The following is a 14,631-nucleotide window of genomic DNA, read 5'->3' as shown; positions in this document are numbered from 1 at the left end:
GCTAACTTGGTCATGTGAAAAATAGTCATAATTCACTTTTTTCACGGCCATTGTAACTTTGAACTGTCATTAAATGAACTGTTGTAATTCAAGGACTACCTGTAGTGTTATGCCAAGAAGCATTTATCTTGGTTCTTACTTCTACCTGGCTATAGAATGAGCACTTTGTTGGTCTCAGTAAATGTTTCCTATCTATAGAAGCTCAGATTTTACTTTCTAGTATCACAGGATGTTTTAAGACATCTTGTATCTGCATTCTTCCTTCTTTGGGGCTGTATGCAAAGACTTCTCTACTGCCTACTTCACTGAAAAGCTGTTGTGATGTTGCCTTTTGACTATTTTCAAATGTGTGAATCACAGGTCATGTATCTGCACACAACAGATTGTCCCTAAAGATGTCTGACCCAAGTTTGTTGCTGCAGTTAGTTTATGAATTTGTTCTCTTAAGTACCTGATTTCTAGAGATTATTTGTCCACACAGTCAAGTTTTGATAAGGACAAGGAGTCCCAATTTCCAGTATAGATGCCATGGAGTCTCTTTAGTATCCTGTCCCATCTTGTATCACTTCTCCCTCAAGAACCATTTAGAAAAACTTAAATAATTTATGAAAATGTTTGACATTATCTACCCAATCCACGATTCCTTTGGGTAAGAAATAAAATTTAATTGTACTACTATTGGATTTCTTTAGGTTTCACCCCACCCATTTCCCTTTTAACTATTTTAGCAGAGCCCCTGGAAATGGGACTCTGCTTCTCAGGGCTCTGTAAAGGCACTGGCTGCTAAAATATGACCAAGCACTAAATAGGATGATAATTTGAAGCTTTCATCCACTTTTTATCCTCCTGTCATATTTCCTTCCTGGTTTGGCAGTGACCTCACTTTAACAGGCTGCAGCCATTTGGCTGGAATTTTAAGTGCTCCTGAGCATTCCTTCTCACCAATATGAGATGGGGAAAAAAATATTTTTTCAAGCTATTGGAGGACTGCTGGATTGTGTCATACAATCAGGGGTGAAATCCAGCAGATTCTGGAGAACCAGTAGCAGAAATTTTGAGGAGTTCAAAGAACCGGCAAATGCCACCTCTAGCTGGCCCTAGAGTGGGGTGGGAATGGAGATTTTGCAGTATCCTTCCCCTGCCAAGCTCACCAAGCCATGGCCACAGAACTGGTAGTAAAAAAAAAATGAATTTCACCACTGCATACAATGTTTATCAAGATGGAGTCAGAAAGGTTCAACCCTTCCATATTGCAAGTGCGCTCAAAGTTGGTACCACTCTCTATTTCCATGTTCCATGTAATCCTGATAGACCCATCTCCGAAGCTGTTTTTCCAGGCCAAGTAGGCCTCTTGCTTACAGCTCTCTATTGGTTTGCTGTGGTGTAATGTTTTTTCACGTTGCCAGGATAGCACTGATCTTTAGCTCCCAAAATGGAGCTCATCAAAAGTGGATGTTTTGTCTACAAGTCACAGCATAAAAACTGGAGCAAATACTTTCCTCCATGAGATAGGGAGAACATTTAATCATTGCCTTGCTGCCTGAAAAGATGGAACCAATCCTTTCTGGTTGACTAATTACAATGACTAAGAGTGCTTAGATTTTACTCACTATTTGTAGTACATCATGAAAGAAGACTTGAAACTCTTACCCCCAACACTAGCACAATTTAAGTGATGTCATCCTTATTTGGATTTAGGCCATATTTTCCTTTCAAGGAGTATTTTTGTTAAGACATAATTCCAATTACAACATCAAGTTCTTCCAAGGAATATCTAATATATAACAAACCCACAAAAATGCCTTGTAATATGAGTTATTGGTATAAAAGAAAGATAAAATGGAGACCACTAGAAGCGAAGACATCTTATTTTTACAGAATTTTCACATGTAAAGAACTGCAAATGGCCAGAATGCAATAACCAAGATAAAATATTGAATATTCTTCAAAATACTTAATATAAATGTTAATTGAAGTACTTTTACTTACACTACAAATAATTCCAGCATCATCATCATATGGTCTGGGATCAAGCTGCAAGTTCTAGCTTTGTTCACTTTCCCACTTTCTCCATTAAGCATTACTTCAATTTCAACCATCTCTAACTCTAAAATCTGGAGATATTTCCCCCACATACTTCAAAGAAAGAGAACTGTTGATGACCTGCCCTTTAAAATACAGAACTTTGGAAAAGCAAATTTCTACAAAAGCTCTCATGAGAGCCAAAATGGAGACATCATATATGAAAAACTAACTACATCTTATGATTCAATAGCTTGTAAAACCACTTTTTAACAGCAGTAACTTTTAAGTAATTGTTTTCTCTATGACTTAATCAGCCTCACATTATGGAGGTATTTTGGCCCATTCTTCTTCACATTGCTTCAGTCCATTGAGGTTTGTAGGCATATGTTTATGCACAGCTCTTTTGAGGTCCCGCCACAGCATTTCAATCGGGTTGAGATCTGAATTTTGACTGTGCCATTGCAACGCTTTTTCCCCCCCGCTATTGTAGATTTGCTGGTGTGCTCAAGATCATTGTCCTGTTGCATGATCTCATAACATTAACTATTAGCATTAGACTTATAAACCGCTTCTCAATGCTTTACAGCCCTCTCTAAGCGGTTTAGACAGCACACTGCTACCAGAAATCTGGGCCATTTTACTGACCTCAGAAGGATGAAAGGCTGAGTTAACCTCGAGTCGCTCAGAATTGAACTCCTGGAGTGAGCAGTGAGTTAGCCTGCAGTACTGCATTCTAACCAGTGCATTCTAACAGCTCTTGGTATCAGCCTAGCTTTAACTATTGGACACGTGGCCTCACATTTGACTCTAGAATACTTGGTAGGCAGAAGAGTTCAGTCAATTCAATGACTGCAAGGTGTCAGGTCCGGTGGCTGCAAAATAAGCCCAAATCATATCCCCTCTACCCTGCTTGATGGTTGGTATCTTTGTGCTGATATGCTGTTTGGCCATAATGCACAGTGCCAAATGTGGCATTGTGCATTATGGCCAAATATCTCCACTTTGCTCTCGCCTGTCAAAAGATTGGGTTCCAGAAGTCTTGTGATTTGCTCAGATGCAATTTTGCAAACCTAAGTCTTGCTGCCATGTTCTTTTTAGAGAGAAGATGTTTTTATCTGGCAAGTCCTCCAAATAAATACTTGTTTTGTCTTTTTCTAACTGTACTGTCATGAACTTTAACATTTAACATGCTAACTGAGGCTTGTGGAATCTGAGATCTAACTCTTGGATTTTTTTTGCAATTTCTCTGAGCATTGCACAGCCTGACCTTGGGGTGAATTTGTTGGGAATCCATTCCTGAGAAGATTGGCAACTGCCTTGAATGTTTTCTACTTCTGAATAGACTTCCTCATTGTAGAATGATGGATTTTAAGTTGTTTGGAGATGGCCTTATAACCCTTCCCAGATTGATGGGTTGCAACAATTGCTTGTCTAAAATCATCACTTTACTCCTTGGCATTGTGTTAATGCACACCTGGAGTCCCGATTTCTTGCTCTTGACACCCGTGTGCCTCTTCTCCCTCTTTTTCAAGGAATCCCATTTACCTATGAAGCTGGCTATTGCAACTCTAATTCATTTTGAAACCGTAAGACAGTATAACACAAGTGTAAAGACAATCCTAGTCACCCAATTACCACTATTAATGGTTTAAATTAAATTATCATACAAGTTCTTTCCATTGTGTTATCAACCAGATGTTGCTCCTATTTTTAGTAGAATAACTGAGATAATTAACTTAATTCTTTGGTATATTTCCAATTCTGTGCTATTTCTGAAACTAAGTTTTGAGAACTGAAGTAGAAAACATTGTAGCAGTGTTGATCTGGATGAACACCAGAGGCACATTAAGGCTTGGAAAAAAGAGACACCAATTTTAAATTTCGTTATCTGTATTTCAGTAAAACCTACTTGAATACACTTTGAAACAAGAGTACAACAAAATAGAATATACTTTAAATGTTGAATATACAAACTATTATAGTTCATTCTGAACACTGGTACTTTTCTCTAACTTCAACTAAAAAATATACAGGTTTTTAATCTACCTGACAAGAGTTCATGCCAAGCGTGACCTTTCAAGTGACAGAGTAAAAGCTGAAATTGAAATGTATGCACAGATGTCCAGGCGAAGTGGGTGAACCAAGCAGCAAGAGGCTGAATAACCTCTGGCCGCTTTGACCCCAATTAAGAAACCAAAAGATGTGATTACCATACAAAATATGTTACATGTAATTCTATAACAATACTGTGCTAGGTATAAGATTTTTTTTAAAAAAATTTGTTTTAATAAAAAATGCTTTACATAAAGAAGCCTTTAGCTTATTTCAACAAAGGTAACTGAAAATCAGTCTAAGGCTTTTGTTTTAAAATCTGCTTAAGCTGCATGGGACAAAAAATTCTCTAAGTCTTTAACTTCTTGTAAGAAGTTCTTTAATTCTTTCCTTATTCACATTCAAGAATACCTAGTAGCAGAGTTTTTCACATAGCACCAGTTGAACACTGTGAGTACACAGTAGTAATTGCTGGTATGCATATTCAAATGCATCAAATGTGTTTTGTGTAACAATGAGCCTCTTCTAGATGCTCCTCCATCTACATAAGCCAAGACCCTCACAGAACCAGTTTAGTGTTCCATGTCTTAGTGTAACTGGTAATGCATTGAGTCTCCTGAGTGCTCACCCACTATTCCCTTCGGCTCCAGGAATTTTCTTTCTTCATCAGCTTAACCCTGATATACAAGAGGCAATTGTGTCAGTGTGTAGATCTAGTTCAATTCCCACTGAAACATGGGACATTATTTTGCTTCCAGTAAATTTCTAATATATGCATAACTATTAACAATTTTTTTAAAAAAATCAGTTCTTTCAACTTCTTGTGTCCAATTCCCTGGCTTCCTATGTATGTCAGTTTGCTTAATTCCACAATGGTCTATGTAATTAATGTTCACAGCCACTTTTTTTTTCCTTTTCATTTTTCGCATGTTACTATTCCTTCTGTTTTCACTTGTACAGGTAGAGCAATAGCGGAGGGTGTACTAACGACGACGACATGAGTGACTGTTTTGGTTCCATCTGCTGGTTTCTCTTCTTGTACTAGTTGCAGGGTCTTGATCTCCCGTTCCTGCTTTAAAGCCACTGCTTCTGACTTGACCTCTGGACTTTTTATAACTGCGCTAATTACCCTGGGTGAAGTATGGCTACTTGCCTGCTGGGCGGGCATTGATAATCTCATCACTGGTGTCCCGTGGGCTAAAGATACTGGAGTAAGTGCTCTCACAGCCAGAGGTGTTCCAACTATGTTAATGCTCCCTGTCCCTGGCAAACCAGTTTTTGTTTGCAACTGGCATTGTGCAAGTTGTGTAGCAGGGATGGTGATTATTTTTGTAGGCTGCATTGTGATTTTCTCTCCATTTTCAGCAGATGATGGCATCATTGTAGGGATTGTCTGGATAACTACCTTTGGGGTTGTTGCTGTTGTTGGGCTTGTGCTGGTAATCAATGGTGACCCTGCATTTACTGACTGCACTGCAACAGTTGATATTTTCTGTCCCAGAGATGTCATTACAACAGGCACTTGCATAGCCACCCGAACAGTTCTGTTAAATAGATGAAGACAAACACTACATTAAGACCTAAAATTTGTGACAGATACATGCTTTAACTAAAGACCTTTTAATCAAAAAGAAACAATTATTATATTTTATAAAGCTGAAGTAAAGGCAAAGCTTTCTTCCGCTATCCCAATTCCAAGCTGAATTCTTTGAAGTTTCAGAACTTACATTATCATCCCTTATTGCTACTAAAAGAAAATGGGATGTAAGTCTAATAAATAACAGAACAAAGCAAAACAAAACACTTTCATTTTAGATGAGCCAACAGTTGTTTATTTTAAGTTGACAAATCCTTAGTATTATATTAAAAAAAGTAAAGGGAAGGAAAGAGAAAGAGAAAGAAAGAGTTAAACAAAACTCTTAACAAAAGGCAAGAGATTTAACACTTTCTTTTCAAAACAACTTTTCCTGAGGCCCAGGATTGCACATAGCTCTTCAAAATTATATTGTGTTTCTCCAAAAAGAAGGCTGTGTCTTATTTTCTTTTGACCCCTGAAAAAACGGTTAAGCCTTCTTTTTGGAAGGTTCTAATAATTGACTCACCTCGCGGCAGTGGCACTGACAGCCTTGCCCAGCAGAAGCCCGCTGCTGGCCCACTTCTTCTGCGGCCACTTGCCACCACTTGCACGCATCGCCCCGGCCTCTGTTCTGTGTTTACATGCCTGCCGGCAGGCATCTAAACACAAAACAAAAACAGGTGATGTGTGCGAGTGGCGGCAAGTGGTCTCAGAAGAAGTGGCCACAGAAGAAGGCGAGGCAGTTGTCAGGGTGTGCGAGGCCTGGTAAGTAGGGCAACTCCACCCTCTCCCCACCCTAGCTTATTTTTCACCCCGGGGTAGGCGGGGTCTTAATTAGGGCTAATTTTGTAGGTGGGGCTTAATTTGATCATATGCGCTCAAAAACGTGATAGGGCTTGGATCGTCTTTTTGGAGAAACACAGTAGGTATGGGCCCAGAGTCCTCCAAAAATTGGTTCAGGTAATCCTCGACTTATGACCAGTCCATGTAAAAATTGTTCAAAGTTACAATAGCCTTGGAAAAAATGCTTCATTGTAAATCACTTCCAACTGTCACAAAAAAAATTGCGACTCTTATGCCATGCAATCATAAGATTGTGAACTGAGCACTTGGCAACCCATTTCCACTCAGTGGGCGGTTACCAAATGCCCAACTATCATCTGATCACCATTGACAATCTTCTCTACTGACTTTCCTAGAAAGTCAACGCTTTCGATTTCAGCAGGGAGAAAATTTCCGGCCCATGAATAAAGAGACACTCATGTGTAGTCTGCGCTGAGCCTTGAAGGGCTCCACTCAGAGCTCTGATGCATGCTGTGATCCTTACCTTATTGCATGCCTCTCCACTATCACACTGAAAATACTCCCTGCAGAACAGAGACAAAGGCTCACTTCAGGAAGGTGAATGGGTGTAAAAGTGTACACACATGTAGGGGAGAGAAAAGGCAGAAAGTGGGAGAAGAGTGTGTGTATGAGAGAGAGAGAAGGGGGAGAGGGAGTGAGAGAGAGAAGGGGGGAGAGAGAAGGGATGAGTTTGGGAGTGAGCAACAATAGCTGACTAAAGCGGGGAAGAGGGGAGGGGGGAGACTAACTGGAGGGCAAAAAGAAAAAGGACAGGAAAAGGAAGGGGAAGGGAGTGTCACTCCGTCACTCTTGGGCTTCCTCCAGCTTTGCCGTCCCTTTCCTGCCATCCGGACCAAAGGCATGCATGGGCTTGGGGAAGCTGGGGGGGGGGGGAGTTGGTACTTCCCAACAGCGGCAGCTGGATTTTTGGAAAAAGCTATCGTCTTCAACTGTTTCTTTGCTGGGAAATGGGGTTCCTTTCCAAACTCATTCCAGCAAATTCCTATCACGCCTCAGTAGCTTCAATGTGTGGAGGTTTAACATAGAAGAGAAGATTTTCAGCACCGGAGCAGAGAGACAGAAATAAAGCAAGCAGGCTCAGCACAGGAAGTGTGCTGTGGTTGGCAGGGAAGATTTTCAGCCCTCAGCAGATAGAGACTCAAACATGGCCTGCATCAGGCCTCCCATGATTTCTGTCAACTCAAAGCACCCAGCACATCTTGCCTGAGACTCCACTTAACAACCTGTGAAATTGCTTAACAACCACAACCAGGAATGCTGGAATTACAGTTGTTGGGTGGAGCAGTCACGTGATGTCTCACTTAATGATTGCTTTGCTCAACAACTAAGATCCCAATTGTAGTTGCTAAGATGATGACTACATATATAAGAACTCTAAACAATATCACAAAAGCAAAAGAATAAAAATATCCCTGGAAATAATTATGTAGCATATTTGCATTTTTTTAAATCCAGAAATGACTTAAATTTAATTTTTGCCCCAATTTAGCATAACATATGACTCTTAACCAGTGTTTCTCAACCATAACTTTCCTTATGGACTTCCACAGGCTGGGGAATTCTGAGAGTTGAACTCCACATATTTTAAAGTTGCTGTGGTTGAGAAACACTATGTAAATCATATAGCACTCACCTGGGAGCAGATGTTGCTGAAACGGTAGTTGTGGTGGGTGAACAAGATGACATTTCATGCCCAGGTGAAGAGATGCTCACTCTGGCAACAGATTTCTCTGATCTTGTGCAGCTCAACTGAGAAGTGCTTTTTCCTGTGCGAGCAGAACTCGCTGTTTTTAAGAGGTTTTCTGCAGACAGTGATACACGTTCCAATGATTTCTCATCATTGGACATGGATAAATCTTCACTGCCGCACTCACTTTTGTCATCAATAACAACAATATTTTTGGGCATTTCCTTGAATTGATATACTAGCCTTTGTCCTTCAACTTTTGCTAGAATTCCTCTTTGATAATAGTATCTGAAAGAAATACAAAAGTGTAGAAAAGTAACCTAAATAAACTATTTCCATTAGGCTTCTAATCTTTAAGTTACTTTGTTCATAAAAATGGTATCTCAATTTTTTTCTACCTAAAGTTACATATCAGTACTTAATTTTAGAAGGCAAATGAAGTGAATAATATTTTCCTTAGGAATGAAAAAATTGGAATGTTTAAGAGCATTAAAAAGGTTGTAGAGAAAGCATGATACCCATATTAGTTTAAGAAAATATTTTCATCTCATCTTTTTTCTTCATTTTTTTTCTTTACCTCAAGGCTCTTCCCATTGTCTCATAGTTCATATCAGGCTTGTTCTTGTGTTTTCCCCACAACTTGGAAACTGCTTTTGAGTCCACGAGTTTAAAAATGCCTTTTTCTCGCTGAGTCCATTTGATATATCGAGGGCAAGTATTTTTATCTTGAAGTAAATCCAGAAGGAATTCCCACAAATAGGTTGTATTTCCTATTTGCAAAACATATATTTCAGCAAATCAAAGAACTAATTACCTCCAAACAAAATCATGCAAATAACCCAGCCAACATATTGGAATACCATTTAATTGCTATGTTACATAGTATTTTTATGAAAGCTAGGCATATATTAAATATATTTTCAAAATGGGCAGAAACCAATTTTTGGAAGGAGAAAGTTAAAGACAGTTTTGTAGTTATTTAGTTGTTTAAAATGATATGGCAAAAATACCGAGAGCTTTCTAGAGTAGGAATTCGCTAGGCACTTTTAAGTATTTTTCCAATAATCTCAAAAATGCATTTGTAGTTTCTTAAATGAACATCCCATATTTTTACTTTGGGAATGAAAGCATTATCAATTATTGTCATTTAAAATACTTTTATACATAAATAATCAAATAAAGGTGCTGATAACAAAAAATGTTGAAATTTGATATTATTTAAAAGATCTCATCTCCTTGCCAAAATAACAAACTAGTTAGCGTCAAATTTATTAAAAGCTTTATCAGAAATATGTATCAAAAGAATACATTGTTTAAAAAGTTTATGTAGTTCCCAAGAACATCTAATATGAATAACTTCAAGATTAATTAGTTAGATTTTCTTCAAAGCAATGTATAATCTACTATTCTTATATCAGCAAAAAAAAGGAAAAAGAAAAGAAGCACTCCAACTCATTTTTAGCAAGATTTCTAAGCAGCAAGCCAAAAATGAAGTTCATCTCAGATTTTTTTTTAAGTTCCCATTCTGAATATTTTTGGCTGCATTAAGAAATAGCCAAATACGTATGTCTTAATAGTACTTTAAATTTGAGGGCAGGGGCAGAAGGATACAGGTTTTTCTCTAAATAACTAATGTATATTAGACAATATAAAGGTCTAGATATATAATGCAATACATATAATGTAAAATGTAATATATAATATACAAAATGTAATACACAACAGCCACCATATACCTACATATACCAAACCCTTAGTAATAAATACACTACATAAAGATCCCTTAGCAAAATATCATTATCTGCAAATGCTAACCAGGGGAAATTAGAATAAACTTTGTGGCCAGTAATGTGTCTTTCTCCCACCTAATAATGGAATATATCATCTCAACCATCAAAAAACACTAAAACAAATATTACAACCTTAAATAACCAGATTATTTAACTAATTAAATAACTAATTAGAGACAGATATGTGATGAGATGAAGTAAATACCAATGAGCAACTGAATAAGGTACATAGGCACGCAACCTGTAAACAGTGTGCAAAAACATAAAGCAAATCCGCAGATTCCCATAGGTGCTCAAAATGATCTCACCAGTAATCTCTCTGCAACAATTAAGCAAAAGTGAGGTCTTATTACAGACAGACTGGTGAATCCATGGACAGATGCCTATCGTTTTTGTGTCAAAATGCAGAAAGTCTGCTTTCTGATGTATTTTTTTAAACTTTTCCTTCTGGTCTTACAGTCCTTGTATTTCTTGGGGTCTCCCACCAAAACACTAAATAGATCTAGTCCTACTTAGCTTTAAACAAGATTGCCTGGATGCTGTGACTCTCCGGGAGATACAAGTAACAGCAGTACCCTCCACTCAACTGTCCTTGAAGGCCAATACAGGAACATTCCCTACCTGGAGAGATAATGCCCTTGGGACTCTGGAAACACAGAAACAACAAAGCATGTGTTTCTCTGTATTACAGTGCCTGTATTACAGAGACATTCATACTAGCTTTGTCTCACCATTATTACATACATACATACCCAAGGTGCACATGACAATTTGAAACCTCCCTGCTGCTTTCAGATACTAATCCTACAGCATACAATGCTGTCAGGTACTGTGCAGCAACACTGAAAATCTATCAGACCTGTGTCATAAAACAATCTTAATGAATACCTAGTTCATCATATCAGAGCGCTTTATACTCTACTAATATGCTCTGCCACATATTAACCCTACACCCATCTAATGCTCCTACCTCTCCATTTAGATTTCTTTCAGAGTTTAATTTTTAAATATACAATTTTATATTTTTTAGCTTTTTTATAATAATAATAATGTAGACCAATATATTTTCTATGCTTTTTAGCTGATTATACCCCACCCTTCATAGGTTGGTCTTTCACTGTAACCAAGATGTGACAGAACTAATAGCAACAAGGAAATGATTTTATCAACTATATGAAAATCAGGAAACAAGGGGGAAAGAGCTTTAACACCCTTAATATGCAATATGAAATGGAAAGTCTAAGTTTAGAATCATATTGTATATTAAGGGTGTTAAAGCTCTTTCCCCCTTGTTTCCCGATTTTCATACAATACAATAGCAGAGTTGGAAGGGACCTTGGAGGTCTTCTAGTCCAACTCCCTGCCTAGGCAGGAAACCCTATACCGTTTCAGACAAATGGCTATCCACCATCTTCTTTAAGACTTCCAGTGTTGGGGTATTCACAACTTCTGGAGGCAAGCTGTGATTAATTGTTGGAACAGCTTGCCTCCAGAAGTTGTGAATGCCCCAACACTGGAAGTCTTTAAGAAGATGTTGGATAGCCATTTGTCTGGAACGGTATAGGATTCCTGCCTAGGCAGGGGGTTGGACTAGAAGACCTCCAAGGTCCCTTCCAACTCTGCTATTGTATTGTATGAAAATCAGGAAACAAGGGGCAAAGAGCTGTAACACCCTTAATATGCAATATCATTCTAAACTTAGCCTTTCCATTTCAGAGATGAAACAACCTAATTCTGCTGGAATGAAAAGGGATCTATAGGAAACTGTGGAGAACTAGTGGGATGTGGTGGTTAAAATTTTGGACTCTGGTTCAAATCCACCCTCAACCATCGAGGATCCCTAGGTGACTTCGAGCAAGTCATTTTCTCTCAGCATAACCTAAAAGTCAGACATTAATGAACAGTAATAAATGTTCTGCTAATATGCTAAATGCTACTGTAAATCTTCAGCAGAAGTATCACATTTTAGCTCCAATTGACCTTTATTGTTTAGCAGTAGTGCTATGGAGAATATGTTTTGCTAAATATTTCACAATATTTAAAATAAAATGTAATTAGCATATTACCTTTGCCCTCTCTTGGCTTCTTTTTTATACCCAAGTCTGGAGATGTACTGGAAATGGTTGATGGCACTTGAGATTTTGGTTTACGGCCAGCTGCAGTGAAACAATCATAAAAAATAGTATTTCTCACCTTCAGTTCTCTCAGAGTTGTTTAACAAACCTAAATCATTAAGGCTTATCTTATGCAGCTTTAGAAATACTGATGCAGAAGGTTAATATTTACTACTTGCAATTTAGAACACTACTGTGAAAACAATACAGTGCAAGTGCAACCATAATTATAATCACATCTGGTGCATTCAATCAAGGATCATTAAGCCTCACCTTGAAAGTATTTATTTTAAGTAAGTGTTTACAATTGTTTACTGACAACTCAATCTTTAACCTGTTCCAACCAAATACTAACCAGTGGAACAACTACTAATGTAAAAATATCAATCTGAATAGCCTATATAGGCAAATGATCATATAGAAATTTGCCATGGCTCACTAAATTGTTCTGCTACTTCTAGTTATCATACAAACGTTACACGAAGTACCTTTCTTTTTTTTCATGGGCTCATGGATTTCAGGAGAAGTTCGTGAAGGAGATGCATCCATTGGTTCAGATTCTTCAGTGGATACTTCCACAACAGTTTCTGTAATTACGTCTGGTCTCATTGCAGCATGGATGAACTCTGGTGTTGACACACAAGGCGGAACAAAAACTTCCACTACAGAAAGCAAATAAATAAATAAATAAATAATGTAAATGCTTTTTTTAAAAAAAATCCAGATTTTTCAAGTTACAAATAGACTAAATATTTTCCAAATTTTGGAAGCATTCCCCAAAAGTGCCAAATAAAAAAATAAAGTTTTCTCATCATTCATTTGCATTCAGTTGCTAGAATACCCACGAATAATGTGGTGCGCTGCCTTTATTATGACACAACAAGAGCCGAGGTGGCGCAGTGGTTAAATGCAGCACTGCAGGCTACTGCTAGATCAGCAGTTCAGCGGTTCAAATCTCACCGGCTCAGGGTTGACTCAGCCTTCCATCCTTCCGAGGTGGGTAAAATGAGGACCCGGATTGTTGGGGGCAATATGCTGACTCTCTGTAAACCGCTTAGAGAGGGCTGAAAGCCCTATGAAGCGGTATATACCGTATTTATCGGCGTATAACACGCACCGGCGTATAACACGCATCCCCCATTTTAACACAAAAATTTGAGTAAAAATTTTTTTCATTAAAAATAAATGACTTGGAAGCTCGGAACTTAATGTTGGATTAAAATTTATAACATTAGAACATGAATTATAACATTAACTCCTCTTAAAAGGCAAATATGAAATGAAAAAACACCTCTTTGAGCAAAAAGTTATTTCCATTTTCTTCCTTATATAATATTTTCTGTTTCAACATAAAGTGCCTTCCTTCCTTCCCTCCCTCCCATCCCTTTCTTTATGTTTTCTTCATGCTTTCTTTTCTTTTTCCTCTGCTCTTTTTAAATCCCCCCCCTTCTTCTCCTCCTCTACATTTAGGTTGGATTAGTTTGTACAACGGTCATCAAACTTCTGAAGTAAAAATAAATAAATAAATCATATTTAAGAAGAAGAAGAAAAAGGAAGACGTTTTTAGTTAAGTCAAACGTTTTAATAAAAGTTTCATCTTTTAAGATTTGTCCAACACATCCAATTGTAACCTTAACAGTAAAGAATATCACCCCAGCTGCTAAAGGTTCAACCAGTCTGAGAACCATTGAAAAGACAACAGTGCAAAATCCAAAAGACACAACTTCCTCACCGCCATTGCTTTGGTACCAAATCTTTGAGGAAGGGGCTCCAGAAAGAAGGAGGAGGAGGAGGAGGAGGAGGAGGGAACCAAAGAGAGGCTTTTACCGAGTCTGCGCCCCACAGCCAGGACCGTCCTTGCGCCTCCAGCCGCGTTTCTTCCCCGCAAAGCCCTTCGGGCAACCCGAGAGTTCCGCTTGACGCCAGAAGGGCTTTGCAGGAAGAAACGCGGCGTTTCTTGTGTGTGTGTGTGTGTGTCTGTCTGTCTGTCTGTCTGTCTCCGCCATCCCCAACCTCTACACCTTGCAGGACTGCTGCGCCTTTGAGAAGCCGGGGAGAGGGGGACGGGAACGACGCCTAACCCCCACCCACACAACCCGGTCCCCGGGAATGCCGCTCCCGCCGTTCAGAAACCGAGGGGGAGAAAAGTTCAAAAGCCGCCGGAGCCAGCTGGAAAAGGAGCGACTTTCCCCATTAGCCGGCGCCCTCCGCCAATCCGCAACGGCCTCGCAAATTAAAAACCGAAGGAAGGCGGCGAGCTCAGCCAAGCGCGGCCAGGCAGCCAGCGGCGCGCACCGGCTTCCCCGCGCAGGGAACTTCTCCGGCGGCTGGGGGGAGGCCGTCAAGCGGAACTCTCGGGTTGCCCGAAGGGCTTTGCAGGAAGAAACGCGGCGTTTCTTCCTGCAAAGCCCTTCTGGCGTCAAGCGGAACTCTCGGCAACCCGAGAGTTCCGCTTGACGGCCTCCCCCCAGCCGCCGGAGAAGTTCCCTGCGCGGGGAAGCCGGTGCGCGCCGCTGGCTGCCT

General features: G+C 39.2%; 1 protein-coding gene across 6 annotated transcripts in view; it reads right to left on the bottom strand.

The window, feature by feature from the left end:
* Positions 1-3,897: 3,897 nt before the first annotated feature.
* The window catches only part of ELF2 (E74 like ETS transcription factor 2), a 50,316-nt gene continuing 39,582 nt past the window's right edge, over positions 3,898-14,631 (bottom strand). For all 6 annotated transcript variants that reach the window (XM_014061765.2, XM_087724376.1, XM_014061767.2 and 3 more), the window contains 5 exons: positions 12,597-12,770; positions 12,061-12,150; positions 8,782-8,974; positions 8,151-8,492; positions 3,898-5,621 (listed from right to left, as the gene is read on the bottom strand). In XM_014061765.2, the coding sequence (XP_013917240.2) occupies positions 4,994-5,621; positions 8,151-8,492; positions 8,782-8,974; positions 12,061-12,150; positions 12,597-12,770 (1,427 nt within the window). In that variant the 3' untranslated portion in view covers positions 3,898-4,993. The remainder of the gene's footprint in view (positions 5,622-8,150; positions 8,493-8,781; positions 8,975-12,060; positions 12,151-12,596; positions 12,771-14,631) is intronic.

The sequence above is a fragment of the Thamnophis sirtalis genome, unplaced genomic scaffold, assembly GCF_051295495.1.
Source record: "Thamnophis sirtalis isolate CommonGarterSnake01/CBP01778 unplaced genomic scaffold, rThaSir2_p1.2 scaffold_10, whole genome shotgun sequence".
Taxonomy (NCBI): domain Eukaryota; kingdom Metazoa; phylum Chordata; class Lepidosauria; order Squamata; family Natricidae; genus Thamnophis; species Thamnophis sirtalis.
This window is presented reverse-complemented; position numbering and strand designations above follow the sequence as displayed.